The 19,979-nt window shown below is 53.5% G+C and overlaps 1 protein-coding gene across 1 annotated transcript in view; it reads right to left on the bottom strand.

The window, feature by feature from the left end:
- Positions 1–14,592, bottom strand: part of MPP2 (membrane palmitoylated protein 2) — a 23,946-nt gene extending 9,354 nt beyond the window's left edge. Inside the window, exons 1-2 of the mRNA XM_021707074.1 lie at positions 14,462–14,592; positions 12,670–12,788 (exon numbers count right to left, since the gene is read on the bottom strand). Coding sequence (XP_021562749.1) covers positions 12,670–12,788; positions 14,462–14,543 — 201 coding nt within the window. The 5' untranslated portion in view covers positions 14,544–14,592. The remainder of the gene's footprint in view (positions 1–12,669; positions 12,789–14,461) is intronic.
- Positions 14,593–19,979: the final 5,387 nt, after the last annotated feature.

Genomic DNA, 19,979 nt, shown 5'->3' with positions numbered 1-19,979 from the left:
TCCTTCCACCTCAGCCTTCCGAGTAGCTGGAATTACAGGCGCACGCTACCATGCCCAGCTAATTTTTTGATTTTATTGTAGACTTAGCTGACACGGATAGCTCCAATTAAAATCAGACTCTACAAGATGTTCCTCATCTTCCTCCATTCTATGTCTGTATCTTTCTTTTCCTTCGATGAGAATTTATTTCCCAATAGATTTACTTCCTTATTCTATCGTTCAGTATTCAAAAAAGTTTTGAAGTTGCTATACAGTAAGTCCCCTACATACGAACCTTCAAGTTACGAACTTTAACAACACACACCTGCTTTTTCAGGTATTATTTATCTTTACCAGGCATCAGTATAGCTTACTAAATATATACAGTACTATATACTCAATTGTGTTGGTTGAGTACCTAGGCTAACTTTGTTGGTCTTAAAACAAATCGGACTTATACACACACTCTCGGAACCAAACTCGTTGGTATGTTGGGACCCTCCTGTACTACCTATCACAAATCTACTAAGTAAAAAAAAAAAAATTAAAATTTATCTACAATTCTCTTTTCCTCCAAATGTCAATACCTCAAATAACTGGCAGCATTAACAGCAGCTCTGCTGTCCAATATGGTCCACTAGCCACATGTGGTTACTGAGCACCTGAATGTGGTAAGTGGGACCGAGGAACTGAATTTTTAATTTTTTTTTTTTTTTAGTCAGGTTCTCATTCTGTCGCCCAAGCTGGCATGCAGTGGCATGATCATACTTCACTACAGCCTCAAACTCCTGTGCTCAAGTGATCCCTCTGCCTCAGTCTCCCAAGCAGCTGGTACTACAGGTGCATACCACCATATCTGGTAATTTTAAAATTTTTCTGTAAAGACAAGGTCTCACTATGTTGCCCAGGCTGGTCTCAAACTCCTGGCCTCAAGCAATCTGCCCACCTCAGACTCCCAAAGTGCAGGATTACAGGAATGAGCTACTGCACCTAGCCAGAATTTTTAATTTTATCTAAGCACTTTAGTTTAAGTACTGTCTCAGTCTCCTTTTACTGTTATAACAAAATACCTGAGCCTGGTGATGTATAAATCATACAAGTGTGTTTCTTACACTTCTGGGGGCTGGGAAGTCCAAGGCCAAGGTGCTGGTATCTGGTGTCTGGTAAGAACTTTCTTGCTGCATCCTTACATGGCAGAAGTGGAAGGACGAAAGGGCATACCTGGTTCCCTCCAGCCCTTTCAGGATGTCAGAAATCCCTTCATGAAAGCTCTGCCCTTATGACTTAATCAGTTCCCACAGACCCCATTAATATAACACGGGATTAAGTTTCCAAGTGAATTTTGGAGGGGACATAAACATTCAAGCCATAGCAGGTATTTTAATTTAATATTTAAATAAATAGCCATATGCAGCTAGTAGCTACTGTATTAAATAGTACAGCCTTGCAATACAAGAGGAGACCCCCCAAAAAAACCTGGAATTATCTTTTGGAGAGCAGATCCCTTTTAGTACAGTCAGAATTTGCTCCTCCAGATCAGATGGTCAACTAAAGTTTTCATCTGGAAATTCTGAAAATGTTGCATCCCGATTTGCAGAAGAAATACCAAGTTGTGGTTTAAAGGTGACTGGTTATTCCAACATGACAACGCACCTGGCCACTACGCTGAGTGTTCAGCAGTTTTTAACCAAAAACGGCATGGCCCCCATGTCCTGCTCTCCCTATTCGCCTGATCTTGCCCTGAAGGACTTTTTTTTGTTCTCCCAGATGGAAAAAGTCCTTAAAGGGAAATGTTTTGCTGATGTAGAAGAGGTGAAATAAAAAGGTATCAAAATCGACAAGTCAGCCGGGCTTGGTGGCTCAGCCTGTCATCCCGCGCCTCTGGGAGACTGAGGTGAGTGGATTGCCTGAGCCCGCGGGTTCGAGACCCGCCTGGGCAACTTGGCGAGACCTCATTTCTACAATAAGTCAAAAATTATCCAGGCGTGGTAGCGCGCGCCTGTCGTTCCAGCTACTCGGAAGGGTGAGGCGGAAGGATCGCCGGAGCCCAGCAGGTCGAGGCTGCGGTGGCCGGGAGCGGCCGCTGCACTCCAGTCTGGGTGACGGAGTGAGACTCCAACTCAAAAAAAAAAAAAAAAAATCGACAAGTCAAAAACTATATTGAGCAGTGGAAAAAGTGCTTCAATAGGTGTATTGCGTCACAGGGAAAATACTTTGAAGGTGACTGAAATTTTAAACATTTAAGAACAAATAGGCAATTTTTTATAAATAAATTCTGGGTTTTGGGGCAAAGATTCTTGAATGAATTCTTATTTCCATATGATTATGCTAATAAGTTGATACATGGATAGAGTCACATCTGGTTTTAGGGTTTGCTTTTTTCATTTTAATCTTATTTTTTGAATACACACATTCACATGGTTCAGATTTCAACTCTGCATAAAAAAGTAAATGCAGCCAGGCTCGGTGGCTCAGCCTGTAATCCCAGCGCTTTGAGAGGCTGAGGTGAGTAGACTGCCTGAGCCCACGGGTTCGAGACCCGCCTGGGCAACTTGGCGAGACCTCATCTCTACAATAAACCAAAAAATTAGCTGGGTGTGGCAACGTGCGCCTGTAGTTCCAGCTACTTGGAAGGCTAAGGCGGAAGGATCACCGGAGCTCAGCAAGTAGAGGCTGAGGTGGCCGGGAGCGGCCACTGCACTCCAGTCTGGACGACAGAGTAAGATTCCAACTCAAAAAGAATAAAATAAAATAAAGTAAACACAAATAAGTTTCATTCCAGCCACATTTCTTCTACCTCTTCAAACCCACACCCTGAAGGTAATTATTTTCATTTAGTTTCTGATTTATTCTATCTTTTTCCCCCACAAAAGTAAATATTTCCATTTCTTTCTTTTTTTTTTTTTAAGTTCGAACACTGTATATACTCTGATAACTTGGGGTTTTTGTTTCTTTTTGTTCAATTAGTTTGGCTATTTTGTCTAACTTTTTACTTAACAACATGGCCTAGAAATCACTCCACGCCACAACACAGAGAACTTCCTCTATTATTATTTGTTAAATGACTGCATTTGACTCCGTTGCGTGACTAGAGTGCTGTGATTTATTCAACCAGTCTCCTTGAGTCTTTAGGTTGTTTCTAAGATTTTGCAATTGGAAGCAATGCTGCAGTGAACGATCTGGCGTTGTGTTCTCTATCCGTGCAGAAGAGCTTCCATGTAAATTCCTAGAACTCTTGCTGGGTCAAGCACTGAATACACATGTGATTTTCTTAGATATTGACCAATTCCCCTCCATGGGACTTGGGCCAATGAGCCCCCGCCAGCACTGTGTGTGAGATTCTCCTGAAGCTCACCACCAGAGTGCTGCTCAAACCTTGAATGTCTGCCACTCACAGGACGAGGTCTGAGCTCTCAGTGGGGCTGAATTTTCATCCTGCCTATTATGAGTGAAGCCAAGCATCTCTTCAAATGTGTAAGGGCCATCTGGATATCTTTTTACTGTGAACCGTCTATTCGTGTCTTTTGCCAATTTTTCTATCAGGTCTTGGTTTCTTTTTCTTAATTTTTTTTTTTTTTAAGAAAGCAGGATTTATTGAGAGAACAGAGAAGCTCCCAGAGCAGGAGGGGACCCAAAAAGGGTTGCCCCTTTTTCCCATTTTTTAAATGTTTGCTCTCTATTGGGAAGATTAATCCTTTATTTGTGATACCTCTTGCAAATCATGTCCCCCCCAGTTGGTCATTTGACTCTGCCTATGGTGCTTTTGTCATGCAAAAAAATTAATGTGGTTGAATGTATTAATCTTTCATGCATCTGAATTTAGAAGCTAGTTTTCGTTTTTGGGGGGTTTTTTTAGGGAGGGCTTTCTCCGTACACAGATCCATGTTTTTTCTAGGACAGGTATGGTTTATATTTTCACATTTAGATCTCTGATCTGCTTGGAGTTTATTCTGATATATGGTGTGAGGTATGGCAATCTTTCTTTTTTTTGTTGTTAATAGCAACTTTATTGTTTCACTGGTGGGAAAAAAAGAAAAAAACAAAGTCGTGATGCATTTTCCGCTAAATTTACAGTAATAGTTATACATAAATTATATAAATCACACATTTTCTATTTTATACTATTGAGAACCAAAATATTTTGATAAATATGTCCAGATGACATCAAAGGTTCTTAATGGATGGCTGAGTTCAAATATGCACAATATAGTTTCTGGTTTTGATCATGGCGATCTTTCAAACTGACTATCCAAATGCCCCAATACCATTTATTAAAAATTCACAGATAAATAATGATTTCCTCTTTTTTTTTTAGGTGTGAGAATAGTAATCTGATTTTTTTTTTTTTTTTGAGTCAGAGTCTCACTCTGTCACCCAGACTGGAGTGCAGTGACATGTTCATGGCCACAGTAACCTCGACCTGCTGGCCTCAGGCGATCCTTTTGCCTCTGCCTTCCAAGTAGCTGGAACTACAGGTGTGCATCACCACGCCCAGATAATTTTTCTGATTTATTGTAGAGACAAGGTCTCACCAAGTTGCCCAGGCTGGTCTCGACCCCCAGGGCTCAGGCAATCCTCTCGCCTTGACCTCCCCAAGTGCTGGGATCACAAGCTTGAGCCACTGTGCCTGGCAGTCTGATTTTTTTTTAAAACGAATTCTTATCTTTTGATATACATACGGAAATACAGATAAAATCATATTGCGGCTGAACTTCAAAATGACTCAGGAGAGAGGGAAATGTGTGATGGTCTGGATGAAACAAGATTGCTAATGGTCTGTTAAATACTGAAGGGGGGTGATGGATGATGGGGTTCAGGATATATTTTTAAGTTCTTCATAGCAGAAAGATTTTAAGCCCCTGAGATGGGGCCATTTTAAATATTACCACTTAGCAATACTGTGAGATGGACCCCGTGCCTGGCACACAGCAGTTGCTCAATGAAGGTGACAGCCTTTTTGCCTTCTCTTCCCCCAGACAGGCCAGGGCAGCAGCACCCCACACAGCCCCATGGTCCCCTAAACCATCCTCTGCCAGGTGTGCAGCATTGTGGACTGATGCCCACAGGCTGCTGGGGGAAACAGACAACGTAGGGCCAAGGAGAAGCACTTGAGGACAGGGACAAGCCCAAAGGGTTGGGCCTCCACGGAGCCCCACAAGACCCTGTCATCAGCTCAGCACAGCCTGCAGAGCTCCTGAGGGAGGGACAGAGGCGTCCCCGGCTCTGTGTCACCACTGTGGCTAGGGCAGTGCTGGGAGTCGGAGCCCCAGGAAGTGAGTTTCAAGAACGAACAAAGGCACTCAGGCAGCAACAACCTCACCATGGCAACCACAGTGCCAACCCTGGCCCAGAGGTCCTGATGTGAGCACTGGAAGGGTCACCCGTGTTGGCTCCAGCACTAACTGCTCCATGGATGGACAGATGGAGGACAAGCTTCCCAAAGAGACTCACTTGATCAGGGCGAAGCCAGGGGGCCTCCTAGGCTGCTCACCCCCCATCTTTGACTTAATGACCCCCGACCCCACCAGAGGCTGGTCCATTTTGGTGGCCGGCCCTGAGCATCTTATACCCACAGATATCAAAGCACAGCCCTCCAAGCTCAACCTTCACAGCCCAGTGGAAACTTTAGACATGCAGTCAATCAAATCCAAAGCAGACACCTCAGCGGGCAAGCTGACCAGCTGATCCACCAGCACTGAAAACACCCAGCAAGCATGACTGGTGGCAACACGCATTTTGGGACTCTGTAAACTCACTCGGAAGTGGATTCATCACAATCCTTTGTTTATCACATGTTCTCATCATTGGTCTGTGCACGGTGGTGTGAAATTAGATGTTTTGGATGGTATAATAAGATGTAAGAACCTGCCACCCAGACCAGAAACAAAGCTCTTGACAATATCCTACATCTAACCACGTGGCCCACCGCCCACCCCACTGCCCATCCACCCACTGACAGAAAGCACCATCTTATTCCCTGTTCCATTATTCCCTGATTTCTCACTTAAAGAGTGTTAATTTATCTGCATATATTCGACATACATATGCTACATATTCCTAAAACAAATACAGTTATTTTTGCCTGAAAAAAGAGGGGAATCATGATTTGTGGAGTGTGTATGTGTGTGTGTGTGTGTGTGTGTGTGTGTGTGTGTGTGTGTGTGTGTATCTATCCCTAGGGCCTGATTTTTTTCACTTAATATTAATATTTTATTATTTTGCTAAGACTTAATACTATTTTTTTTTTTTGAATTGGGGTCTTACTCTGTTGCCCAGGCTGGAGTGCAGTGGCACAATCACAACTTGGTCTCGACCTCCTGGGCTCAGGTGATACTCCCAGCTCAGTCTCCCAAGTAGCTGGAACTCCAGGGGCATGCCACCACACCCGGCTAATTTTCTAATTTTTTTGTAGAGCTGAGGTCTCATTATGTTGCCTAGGCTGGTCTTGAACTCCTGGGCTCAGGCAATCTTCTTGCCTCCACCTCCCAAAGTTCTGGGATGACAGGCATGAGCCACCGTACCCAGCCATTCTTATTGTTCATATTAGGAGATTCGAGCAGTGGTACCGGTACCAAGCCCCAGGGCCAGAAGAATGATTTGAATTTCTGTGTCAACCATTTGCTTCATCCTGCTCTGAAAATCTTCCTCAGCAAAGCGGGGACTCAGGCTCGTTATGGACCAGACTTGTGCCAGAGGCACAGCTGGGTCACAGTGGAGCCAGCCCTGACCCGGGACCACGGCAGGCTACAAAGCAGAAATGCTTCACAGCCATTTCTATGAAAAGCTCGTCCCTCCACCCTCCACTCCAATCCCTCTGATCGTGGCAGAAGGCAGGGAATGCCCATTCGAAGCCCGAGCTCATAATTAAGTAGTTCAAAATATGCAAGAAGGTCAGGCACGGTGGCTCACACCTGAGCCTAGGAACTCGAGACCCACCTGGGCAACATAGTGAGACCTTGTCTCTAAAAAAAAAAAAGAAAAAGAAAAAAATTTTAGCTAAGCATGGTGCCTGTAGTTCCAGTTACTTAGGAGGCTGATGTGGGAGGACCATTTGAGCCCAGGAGGCGAGGCTGCAGTGAGCGGTGATCTCGCCACTATACTCCAGCCTGGGCGACAGAGGAAGACCCTGACTCAAAAAAAAAAAAAACCTGCAAGATGTCCCAGTGACCAGCTATCAGAAAACCCTGCGACCCAGCTTGACAAATGTGACTTGCTTTGGTCAGTGGGATATTAGCAATGTGATATGGGCAGAGGCTTGGAAAGTGCTTGTGATGGGGGCTTTCCTTCCTTGCTGCTGAGACAACCATGTGAAGGTTGCCCTCCTGGAAGATGAGAGACCCCGTGGGGAGAGGGTCCGGCCATCCCAGACACTGCAGCCTTCCCAGCTGAGACACCAGGCAGGAGTGAGGCCACCCGAGACCACCCAACCCACCTGCGCACGCCCAGACTGGAAAAGCCACCCAGCCAGTTCGAAGTCAGGAAAATGAAGTCAGGGTTGTTTTAAGCCACTACAGAGTGGGTGGTTTGTTACACAGCAAAAGCTAACCGGTACACCAGGCTCCCCACTGCCGTGCCCTCTGTCTGCCATGTCCCCTTGTCAGTGTGGCCCCCATCTTAGAGGTTGCTCTGGACCCTTCCAGAGCTCTCCCCACAGGCTGTGAACTCCAGCCCCAGCTAAGGCTATAGCATAACAACTCTTTTTGGTTTAAAGAAGCACTTGCACAACGCTGGCCTCCACCCAGCCGTACCACAACTCTGAGACATATTACTCTCCCCACTTCTCTGGAGAAATAACCAAAGCTCAGAGAGGTTGCCAGATGCCCTAAAGTCACACAGTCAGCCAGTGGATCCTCTGACTCCAAACCTGCGTCTTTCTTCTCCTTCTCATGCGGCCTAGTTCACATGCCAGCTTCTCATGCCCCCAGGGCTGATGGCCCCACGGGGAACTATTTTTCTGACTTCACCTGCCTCAACTTCCTCTCCCCCCACCTCGCCTGCTGTTGGAACACCTGCTGCTGGTTCACATCAGCCTCCCAGACACCAGCCTCTGCCAGGGCTGCCACCTGCTGTCTGCACCCAGCCGCCGGGATGGACGATCTGCTGCCGGCCTTGACTTCCCTCCAGAACCTTGAGCCTTCTGGGTTTGTACCCTCAGGCCCTGCCCTTCCTTGGTCCCAGATCTACCCCACCAGGCCGCTCCCACGTCTGCGCATCCCCAGAGAGGAGCATCAGGCCCAGCTCCACAAGGGAGAGGGAGGGAGATCACAGTCACCACATGTGGCTCCAACCTGATTCCTTTCCCGTGGGTTTCTGGGTCTCTTCACCAGAAGAAGCAACCCTCCCGCCTCAGTCTCCTGAGTAGTTGGAACTGCAGGCACATGCCACCACACCCAGCTAATTGTTTTTATTTTTTTGTAGAGATGAGGCCTCACCACGGTGTCCAGGCTGGTCTGGAACTCCCGAGCTCAAGTGATCCTCCTGCCTCAGTCCCCCAACGTGCTGGGATTACAGGTGTGAGCCACCACACCTGGCCTAAATATCTACTGAGTGGATGAGTGGATAGGTGAAAGAATTAGAGAGTGGCAGAGCCGTTCAGCCAGCAGTCTCATCACTGGAGAGCTGCCCTGCACTGGACAAAGCCAGAGAGAGGAAAGCCATCATGGAATCCTGTCTTAAAGCAGGTGCTAGCAAGAGGGCCACCTACCCTGAAACTCAGCCACCCAGGGAACCAGCCTCCCTCACTCCACGTCTCACTGTGAAGACCACAGGTAAGTGATCCAGACACGGTGTGGCCTCATAAATCTGACTCCAGAATCACCTTTGGAAGTTACAGATGTTGAGTTCAAAATCTCTCACATTCAGCAACTCCACGGCCAAGTGTCCACACGACAACCCCCACACATGCACAGAAGCAGATGGAGTGAGGCCATTCCCTGCAGCGCCACCCATGAGGGGGAAAACAGCAACGATACCCTCGTCTCTTGGTGGGGGAGCCAAGAAGTCAACGGCCACACTATGGGTATAATGACTCAAGCTCTATCAACCCTCAGGTCAACAGCTATAGACTTGAACAAAGCAGAAATCTCAGAAGTGGCTTATATTATCTTCCAGGTATGTAAAGTTTAAAAACACACATAGCCCAGGCACGGTGGCTCACTCCTGGAATCCCAGCACTTTAGGAAGGCCAAGGTGGAAGGATTGCTTGAGGAGTTCAAGACCAGCCTAAGCAACATAGTGAGACCTCTTCTCTACAATAAATAAAAAAATTAGCCAAGCGTGGTAGTAAGCTACTCAGGAGGCTGAAGCGAGAGGATTCACCTGAGCCCAGGAGGTCGTGGCCACGATAAGCCATGATCATGCCCCTACACTCCAGTCTGGGCAACAGTTCAACCCGACTCCAAGAAAATTAAATAAACAAATAAAACAAAAACGCACATAAAAGGGTATATTGTTTATGGCTAAACACATGCATAGGCAAGACAAGCAAAGGTTCAGGGAATGCCATCACCTGCGGTTATGACCTGTGAGAGGGGACATAGCGGTATAAGGAGGGGGAGGGGTTTTCGTATCGCGCTTTTTACTTCTTTTTTTTTTGAGTTGGAGTCTCACTCTGTCGCCCACACTGAAGTGCAGTGGCCACTCCCAGCCACTGCAGCCTCGACCTGCTGTGCTCCAGCGATCCTTCCGCCTCAGCCTTCCAAGTAGCTGGAACTACAGGCACGCGCTACCAGGCCCAGCTAATTTTTTTGATTTATTGTAGAGACGAGGTCTTACCAAGTTGCCCAGGCGGGTCTCAAACCTGCAGGCTCAGGCAATCCACTCACCTCAGCCTCCCAAACGCGTGGGATTACAGGCTGAGCCACCAAGCCCAGCCTACTTCTTAAAAAGAAAGAGGCTGGGCATGGTGGCTCTTGCCTGAAATCCCAGCATTTTGGAAGGTAGAAGTGAGAAGATTGCCTAAGCCCAGGGGTTCAAGACCAGCCTGGGCAACTTGGTGAGACCTCATCTATACAATAATCCAAAAAATTAGCCGGGTGTGGTGCCATGCACCTAGGGTTCCAGTTTCTTGGAAGGCTGAGGCAGAAGAATTACCTGAGCCCAGCAGGTTGAGGCTGCAGTGGCTGTGAGCGTGTCTCTGTACTCCAACCTGGGCAACAGAATGAGACTCTGACTCAAAAAAAAAAGAAAGAAAGGAAAGAAAAGAAGAAAGGAAAGAAGGAAGTAAGGAAGGAAGAGAAAGAAAGAAAGAGCGAGCAAGAACCAAAGCAAACACGGCCCATGCTCAGGAGTGTGTTATTACATTTTTTACACTCTTTGGTATTTATTCTTTCAACAGATACTCAGGGAGCACCTACCACGTGTGTGCTAGGCACCATTACTGGAGACAGTAACGAACCAAACAGACAAACTTTCCTGCCCTTGTGAAGCTTATACCCTTCTTTATATATATATATAGAGAGAGAGAGAGAGAGACATGGCATCACTCTGTCACCCAAGCTGGAGGCTGGAGTGCAAATGGTGCAATCATAGCTTGCTGTAGCCTCCAACTTCTGGCCTCAAAGGATTCTCCTGCCTCAGTCTCCTAAATAGCTGGAACTACAGGCATGTACTACCATACCCAGCTACTTTTTTATACATTTTTTGGTAGCAATGGAGTCTCACTATGTTGCCCAAGCTAGCCTCAAACTCCTGGGCTCAAGCAATCCTTCTGCCTCAGCCTCCGGAGTAGCTGAGACTACAAGGTGTGCACACCATGCCCCGCTTGTTTGTATTTATAATAAAAGAGCAGACCCCTCACTCTTTTCAGGATGAAAAGCACCCTGCCTTTCTCCGCCCCCTCTTCTTTGCTCGGTTTCTCTTCCCCAGCACCTCCCACTGTGACCCCCTCAGACTTTTCATCTTCTGCTGCTAAGAAGTCATCAACCCTCCCACAGACGCCACTACACCAGGTGGGTCCTGGGGACACCCAGGTCCCCTGCAGCAGGTCTCTCCCTCCGGGGACTGAGTCCTCCTCCCTCCCGACATGGCTGCAGCCATCCTGTGATGCAGAGGGTCAACCCTGTAGAAAGCCCCCCACCCGGGGGCCCCGCCCTCTCTCTCCCCGCCCCCACTGTCATGGCCAACTTCCTGGTCACTCCCACAGGACCCCTGGGGGCTGCCTCAGCGTTCCCTTCCACCCAATGCCTGCCACAGCCCCAGAGTCCCATGCCTCTGTAGACATACCCATGCCACTCCCGAGCCTCCTATGCCTGGACCTGTTTCTCGCCAATGACCCACCCGGCCCCCGGGGCCACATCCTACATTGTCATGTCGGCCGGACTGTCCCCATGGAAACCCTCTACCTCCTGCCCCCTGCTCTCTTTCCTTGTCCTGCTTCTCTTCCATCAAAGCCCACACCTGACCACCCCAGCACCTGTGCCTCAGAGCCTCCAGGCCTGCACTCGTGTTCTCTCAGCCTCTGTCTCTTTCCACCCGGGGCCACAGGTGAGACTCTGAGCCTCTGAGCCTCCCTCACCAGCTGCCTCCGCACTCCAGCCTCTACCACCCGGCCTCCAAAGCCTGGGCCAGCATGTTTCCTGGACCAAAGCCAGCCCTCTTCTTTCTCCTGTCTTGGGGCTGAGTCACCCCCGCCCCGGGAAACCAGGTGCCTGACACGGCAGTCCAGGCCCCCATCCGTCCGACTCCCTCTCCTCCCTCTCCTCGGGGACCAGCCAGCCCTCCACTCCCGACTGTCCCTGCTCCATCCCTGACCTGAGCAGCCAGGTCTGATTTCCCCGACTCCCAGCCTTGCCCCCAACACAGCCAAGAGTGCCATCCATGGGAGGGCAGCCCTCCTCCCTGCCCGTGCTCCCTCTCTCAGTTGAAGGCAGCCAGCCTCCCACTTCCTGGGGCAGAGTCCTCCCCCGCAACTCCAAGTTCAGGTCCCAGCACCATCCCACTCCTGCCTAACATCCATAGACACTCCCAGGGGACGCCGTAGCCCCCAGGCACAGCCCCCCGTACCCTCCAAACCCACCAACCCCCACGCAGCCCACATTCCTGGCAGCCGAGGCTCCAGCCTCAAACCCGCCCTCACAGCACCCCTGCACATTCCAGCTCTTTCTCACCTCTGTGCTCCTGCTCAAAGCCTGCCCGGGCCCAGAACGTGCCCCCCACCCCACCAATCTTCATACTCAGCTCAAGTGGCCCTTCCTCCAGGAAGGCTTCCCTGCCTTCCTAGGGCTGGGCTAGGCACCTGCCCCATGGGCTCCCAAAATGCCCAGTGTACCTGCCTCTATCAGGGCCATTGCCCAACTGTCTTGTCATTTCTCCTTTCGTGAGTTTCTCGCCCACCTGATATGTGGCAGGTTACCTTAAGAAGACTTCTGCACAAAATGCCCAAAGGCAGAGGGACAGGTGGGATGCAATCTGGAGACCCCCACCTCCTGCGCAGGCATACCAGCCGCCCACCAAGCACGCCCTCCACAAGCTGGCAGTCACCAAACACCTGGCCACACTGGCCAGGCAGGTGAAGACAGCCCCCTTCCTTGGCCGCTCAGGGGTATCACCTGGGCATGATGTTCTCCACATGTCCCTTCGGGGGGGCCTCTCATGCCACGTGCCCCATTCCAGGGCCCCGTGGCTAACACCCCACCCCCTACCGTGACCCCGGGTACAGTGCCCCGTGCCCCCCTCCGCGAAGCACTGTACCTTGGCCAGGGATCTCACTATGGGACTTTCCATGATTCCTCGGAGGAAGATCAGGTCCAGCTCTGCAGCCCCGGTGGCATTGGGGAGGGACCCCAGGTTGTCCAGGACTTGCTGCATTGCTGGGGGGAGAGGCGGGCAGTGAGATACACAGGCACCAGCCGGGCACCAAAGACCGAGACACCCGCAACGGCTCCCCCCACCACCCCCAGAAGACAGCCCCTCCCTACAGCACTCCCCTCCCTGGATGCCTGGAGCAGGGACCTTAGGAAGAGGGGGCAGTCTCCTCAGCCTGTTCTCTCTGCCCTGGATAATGCCTGCCTTGGCAGGTTGGAGGTTGTGGCAGCAGGAAGGGACCCTGAGGTGGGGGAGGGCAGAAAGGGGAGCAGGCGTCAGGTTCCAGGTTCCACCCTGCACCAGAGGACCACAGGCTCCTCACTTGCCACCTGCACCTGGTGCTCAGGGATGAGACAGACAGTGCTTGGAGCCTGTCGCCAAGTGCCGGCGCAGAGTCAAGCAGGCAGCCTCACACAGGACCTGGGCAGCATCCAGGCCCCAGCACCATCCCACTCCTGCCTAACATCCATAGACACTCCCAGGGGACGCCGTAGCCCCCAGGCACAGCCCCCCGTACCCTCCAAACCCACCAACCCCCACGCAGCCCACATTCAATGTGACGCTGCACAAGTCGCTGCCACTCACTGGCCTTAGTCCTTCCCTGTGAAATGGGAGGGTTGGACAGGATGATGACTACAGGTCTTGCAGCTCTGAGTGACAACGATCTGTCATCGTGATCACTAGAAATTAACATGGAATGGGAGGCTGAGGCGGAAGCCTGAGCCCAGGAAGTCAAGGCAGCAGTGAGTTGTGATGATGCCACTGCACCCCAGCCTGGGTGATAGAGTGAGACCCCCAACTCAAAAAACAAAAAAGAGGAAAAATAAGAAGAGATTAACAAGGAACACAGGAAGGTAGGCCTGGAATGTTGGCAGGAGCTGGGAAAGCAAACACAGGGGCCTGGGATGACTGTTGGCCCCCCAGGGCAGAGGTCAGACTCAGTCATCCCCAGGGCCTGCAAACTCTCCGCCTGGGACAGGACATCTCCAAGGACATAAGAGCACTTGAAGCTGGGCCACAGCAATGACCTCTGAGACCTGAGGTGGGGGCTGCCGGCTATCACACACCAACAGAGGTGGGAGCTCCAGGCTGCGGCAGGCTCCAGGGGGAGGAAGGGAGAAGCAGAATGTGCCCAGCTGGGGGCAGAGATGGGCAAGGGGTATCATTACTCTGCCACCCTGCCACCCACGCCCACATCTGCATAACAGCACCTAAGTCATAGAGGCAGGGAGATACAGCCAGAGCACCTCCTCCAGGAAGGAGTGGGAAGCACTGAGACAAGTGGCGGAGACCCCCAGACTCCCACCTCCTTCCCTCTCCGGCTCCCTGCCTGCTCCAGAAACAAGCTCCAAGCCTGCCCTCCAGGTCCTTCCTGCCCAGGCCTGGGCTTGGCATCGGTCAGAGACCTGCAAGGCCCTCGGTGGGCTGTGACGGAGGCCAGGGCGGGCCCCTTCCCACTCTGCCAGGGCGTGCTGGGATTCACCCTCCGCAACCTGCCAGTTAAGGAGGGAGGACCAAGCTAGGGAGTTGGTGGCCTCTGTCCAGCTCTCCTGGAAGGCCGTGCTCCCAGATGCCCTCTCCTAGAGCACCCTCCCTCAGTGCTCAAACCCCGCTGGAGAAAGGTAGGTGGCTACGGGGCCAGCTTCCCGTTTGCCCCCTCCCGCCCGCCCCTCCCTACCTTCCCTCCGGAGCTCGGATTCCTCGGAGGAGCCCAGGGATATGCCCTCCAAGGAGGCCCCGCTGCCTGGGCTGCCTGCCATGGCGACCCCAGCCCCGAGCTCCCGGAGCGTCCCCCAGTCCCGCCAGTCGCCGGCTGAGCCGAAGGGCGCCGCGCCGGAGAGGGCGGGCTCGGGGCGCCTCTGCAGAACCAGCCAATGGCAGGCCCCAGCGCCGGAACGGCCTTGCTGATTGGCCAGAGCCTGGGAGGGCGGGGCGGCAACGGGGCGGGAAAGGAGAGGGGTGGAAGGAAAGGGAGCCCTCAACCTCCAGCCGGCCAGACCCTGGCGTCTTAGTACCCGTGGCGGGATGGAGGTGCTGAGAAGGCTGGGGACGAGGGGAGGCATGACTCCCCTTCAGGACTGGCGCGGTACCCAGAGACCTCCCCCCGCAACAGCCAGCTGCGGGAAACCCAAGGAGAAGGGGTCTTGGCCCCCTCGTGCTCCTGTCCCCCTCTTTCCTGGAAGCCCCTCCCTGGGAGATTCCGGCCTCAGACTCTGCAGAGTGTGGAGTTAGCAAAGTCCTTTCCCCACTCTTCTCCAGGGGTCAGTGTGGTCACTGGCAAGGAAGGACATGGAAGGGGTATATTCCTTTCTCCGGGAGACCCCAGCTCCGCATTGGGTAAAGTGGGAGGCTCTTTTCCTGACAGTTGGGGTGGACTGGGGTGGACTTCCTCCCCGTATCCTCTGACCTCTGTCCTCTGTCCCATCTCCAGGTCCTGTTTCCTTTACAACAACCCCTCAGTCAAAGGAGGTCCCCAGGATCGACTCAGTCCTTCACCAGGGAGCAGTAGCACCACCCTGGCATGGGGCAACGAGCCCCAGATGCCTCCCCCAACCTGTCCTCCAGCCAGGAGGATAGAAGCAGCACCACTGCGGGCAGGGAAAGCTGCCCAAGCCCTTCTGACCCCTCACCTCGGCAGCCCCTCCCCCCATCTCCCACCAGCTCTTCCCCTTGGCAAAAGGGGTGATGCCCAGGAGGCAAGTCAGGCATCTAGGAACTGGGGAAAAGAGAGGGTGGGGGCACATTTACACACGGGGAGCAGGGTGGGCAGGAGGGAGGGACTTAGCAGCAGCCCAGTGCTCCCATTCCTCTGAGACCCTGTACCCACGAGGCCACCACCAGGGTGCTGCAGCCACAGTCAGCCATTCCCTGAGGAGTGGTACCAGGTCCTGCAGCACCCCTGGTTGCCATGGCAGCAGGATTACACACCAGGACAGTAACTCAGGGATGCAAGAGAAATTTAAAGGGACAGCTCCACCTGAAAGCAGTCCCTATCCCAGCCTTGATTCAAAGGGAAGGAGGCTGGGGAAGAGGGACAAGCGGGCCAGCCTGCAGGTCAGAAGACACCAAGGACATATCTCAAAACACTCCACCCCAGCCCACTGCCCATAGAGCTCCCAGTCCACCCCAACAGTCAGGAAAGGAGCCCCCCACTTTACCCAAAGGGGAACTGGGGTCTCTCGGAGAGAGGAATATACCCATTCCATTTCTCTCCTTGTCAGTGACCACACTGACCCCTGGAGAAGCGTGGGGAAAGGACTTTGCTAACTCCACACTCTGCAGAGTCTGAGGCAGGCATCTCCCAGGGAGGGGGCAGAGGAGCCTGATGTCAGAGGCAGGGGTGCAGCTGCCTCGGTCCTATGGGGGCTGTAATGACCCCCAGACAATAAGGAGAGGAACCCACCGTTAGGCTTCTGAGCTAAGAGTCAGTGCAGCCCAGGGCGGGGCAGAGGCTGCCCAGAGGAAGAGAAGCACTTTGCACTGCTTCCTTGGCACCCGAGAAGCCAGTGGCAGCCTGAGGTACGACCACTAGGGGACAGGGGCCCCAGGAGCCCTTTGAGGAAAAGGCCTCATGCCCACACCCTTGTCCCCCCTTCAAGCCCCCACTGTGCCCCTACCAAGTGTCCACAGCAGGGAAGCCAAGCAGGGCCTGCTCCCCTGCTCTGCATCCCAGCCAGGCACCATTAATGGGTTTACGGGACAGCCCCGGATTGAGAGGCCTCTAATCACAGGCTCAGGGATGGGCTTAATTAACCCCTAAGCAGCTTACAGTGGGGCCCAGCAGGATGGGCAGGAGATGGAAGCCCTGAGCCCTCCAAAGCTGCCAGTGTGGGGGGACACGGGCACAGGCCCTCCACTGCTTGGAGAAGATGCCTTTCCTGGGGGACCAGAGTATCACAGCTTAGGCTCTGGCTCTCCCGGCAGCCTTCACTTTCTCAGAGGGGAGGGACAGGGGTGTCATTCTAGCCAGACTGGGGGGCTGCAACCTCTGGCAGAGGCAGCAGCAGGACCGAGAGTAAGGGAGGGCGCTGCCTAGGAGGGGAACGTTCTGACGACTCAGCTGAACCACAGCAGTTGACAGCTGCCAGGGCGCTTAGCCAGCCACCAGCACAGGGAACGTGCCCTGGTGGGCCCCCAGATGCATTAAGGGGGTCCACAAACCCCTGGAGTGGGGTACAGCTTTAGTGAAGGAAGCATGTGTCTATGATAGGGTCCCTGCTGTCATCAGAGTTTCAGAGACCTGGGATCAATAAAAGCTAAGAACACTGATCCTGTCCCATTATGTCATCTTAGGGGAAACTTAGGTCCTCAAAGGAAGGTGGTGGACTCAAGGCTACAAGGTTAATGTCACGACAGCAGCAGCAGCATAATAACTGTAACTCTTCCTAACAGTTATGTGCTCTTCCCATCCCAGAGATTGAGTCTCAAGCAACCTCTTTGCAAGAAGAGGAAATGTAAGCTCCCTAAGCAGCTGCTCCTGAGCACTCCTAGCTGGTCTGAGTGGCCATCCCTGGCCCCAAAGTCTTCCATGGGGCCACCGCCAGGTATCCTGACCTGGTATCCTTGCCCCTCTGCTCACAGCTTCCTGTGTCCCAGCACGCCCTGTCTGCCTCCAGCACGCCCTGTCTGCCTCCAGCACAGGTTGACCTAGTGGGCATCGCCCCGTGGACTTTGCAATCCCAGGCTGTGCCGCTATGATCCCTCCACCCCCACGCTATCCTCCAAAGTCCAGCTCCCAGGCCATCTCCCAGGGGCCTGGCCCCATGACACTGCCTTCCAGTACGTGTGGGTCATCTCGAGAGCAGGCACCCCTGCCCTCCACCAAGGTGAGCTGGGCTGTGTCTCCAGACCTATCCTGGGCAGGTGTGGGTCTAATTCCTCCCCTCCTGGGTCCCAGCACAGGGACCTACACAGAGAAGAAGGCCACGGAGGCTGCTGGAATGAATGAATGAATGAGTGGTGAGGCGGCCCGGTGGCGGGAAACAAGGAGGGGCAGTTTGTTCTTACCTGGAGCGGTGCACAGGTCTGACTGCTGCCCCCGCACCCACGTCCTTGCCTGGCACTCTCTGACCCACTGAAATAAGTCGGCATCCTCACCCCCTTCTTACCAGACTCGGAGTTGGTGGCGGCGACTGGCATGGTGAGGAGGGCAAAGGCTCAGATATGTCTTCCCTGGAGGGGGAGAGAGGGGATGAGAGGGTACAAGGACAAAGCAGTACCATGTCCTGGGAGGGGCACAGGACGGGGCTCCCCTTCGAGAACAGCCAACAAGGCGCTGCCCAGAAACCAGGGGTTGGATCACAACACGGACCCCAACAGTCCTGGGAGGCAGCAAGAGCAGATATCGCATGCCTGCTTCTTTGAGGAGGAGGAAACGGAGGAGGATCAGAGAGGTTCACTGACTTGCCCTAGGTCACAAAGCTAATAAGGAGAGTTACAATGAAAACCCAGGTTTTATGACTCAAGAAAAAGAAAGTGTTTCTGCCCGCTGTCTTTTTTTTTTTTTTTAAGTGAGGTGGGCAGGTAAGAGTCCGAAATCTGAGTCAAAAGCAGGACAGATGAGTGTTCCCAGACTGAGTGCCATGAGTGCAAGAGCCACTTCCATTCTGTTTGCTTCTAGAACCCAGGCCTAGCGCAGTGGAGATGCCCACATCTGTGTGGTAGGACAGTATCTTACCTTCCAAGGCCCCTGTGGTTTTTTCTCCCTCCCTCTTCCTTTTTAGCCGAGAGGTGGCCCAAGGACAGCAGGGGCTCCAGGCCCAGGCAGCATGGAGTCCAGGCCCCAGTTCCCATCCCAGGGCCTCCCCACACAAGGGCTGGCTCCCCCATTCTCCCGGATGGGGGTGGGGGTTACCCCCACCCTTCCTCCCTCTGCCTTCCTGGGCATGTGCTGCTGGATAAAACCCTAATTCCCAGTTGCCATGACAACAGGAGGCAGTGGCTCAGCAGGGGTGGGGGAGTGGGGGAAGCATCTGGCAGTGCCCACTTTAGGATGGAATGCCTGCTGGGCCTCGGGGGTGGGGACCCACAGCAACTGCCCTACCCCCCAAGAGAGGATTCTTCCCGGAGGGACCACTGCCTGATTTCCATAAAACCTCTCTGCTTCCATTCCCCTCCCAGGCCTGAGCAGGTCCCCTGCGTTCAGGTGACAGAAATTACAAAGGTAGGGGATGGCTCCCCTTCCTCCTGGATCTGCCCCAGGACAAGGAAGAAAGGAGTTTCCAGGGAGAGGAAGGGCATCCCTTCTCAGGCTAGTGCCCGGGTTGGAAGGGATGCCCAGGACCCACTGCGCTGGCCAGTGCCGCGGTGTCAATCTCTACTGACCCTTTTCCTAGAGAGCAGAGGGGAAGGACCCTTCCCCCACCCCCCAGGGCTTGATGACCCGGAACCTGGAAGCATCTCCTGGCGGGCACACTGCTCTCCCCTGTTCTCCCCACCAGAGGTACCAGCAGGGCCCGAGAAGAGACCCCAAGTGTCCTCCTCGCCTTGGGAGCGGAGGTGGGAAGGAGGCGAGGATCCTGCATGAACCCCCACGTCCAGCCTGCCAGGGTTTCCTCCCTGGGGAGTCGGCTCCCACGGCATCGCCGGCTCTGCGCCCCCCGCCCACCCGAGCCGCCGAGAGGGCGGGGCCTGCTGTGCCCACAGGAGGACGGCGGTGCCAGGCAAGCCGGCCTGGCTCCGTTCCAAGGTCCAGCGCCCAGGCGTCTGGGAACCAGCACCTCGGCTTCCAAAAGCCTTGGCCCAGGTGCCCCCTCACAGCCGCCGCCGGGCCATCCACACCACCCCGAGCGTCCGAGGGTGAGGCGGCCCCGCCGTGAAGGGAGTGGGTTCCCTCCTCCCTCCCTCCCACTCCGCCACCAGCACACGTACAAAGAGGTGCAGAGGAGAGAGGTCTGACAAAGGCGCTTCGGAGACCGACAGGAGGGCTGGACGGGGCTGAGGGCCAGGGGACGGGGTCCAGAGGCTGGCCGACGTGCGCGCGCGGACAATCAGATCCCCCCCGCGCCCGCCCAGCCCTGAGACCCGGGGCACTAGGACCCGGAGAAGGTCCGGGGGAGGGGGGCGTGTGGCGAGCCCTCGGCGTGCGCGCCCGCTGGAACCCGGGGATGAGGTCACCGGATGGCCGCCCCCACCCCGTCCTCGCCCCCCACCTCGTCGACCCAACTTTCTGGCCCTGGCGCCTCGCTTCTGGCACC

Source organism: Carlito syrichta, unplaced genomic scaffold (assembly GCF_000164805.1).
Source record: "Carlito syrichta isolate Samal-C Ts95f unplaced genomic scaffold, Tarsius_syrichta-2.0.1 Scaffold316369, whole genome shotgun sequence".
NCBI classification, from domain to species: domain Eukaryota; kingdom Metazoa; phylum Chordata; class Mammalia; order Primates; family Tarsiidae; genus Carlito; species Carlito syrichta.
The sequence above is the reverse complement of the archived record's forward strand: the minus strand, read 5'-3'. Positions and strand labels throughout refer to the sequence as shown.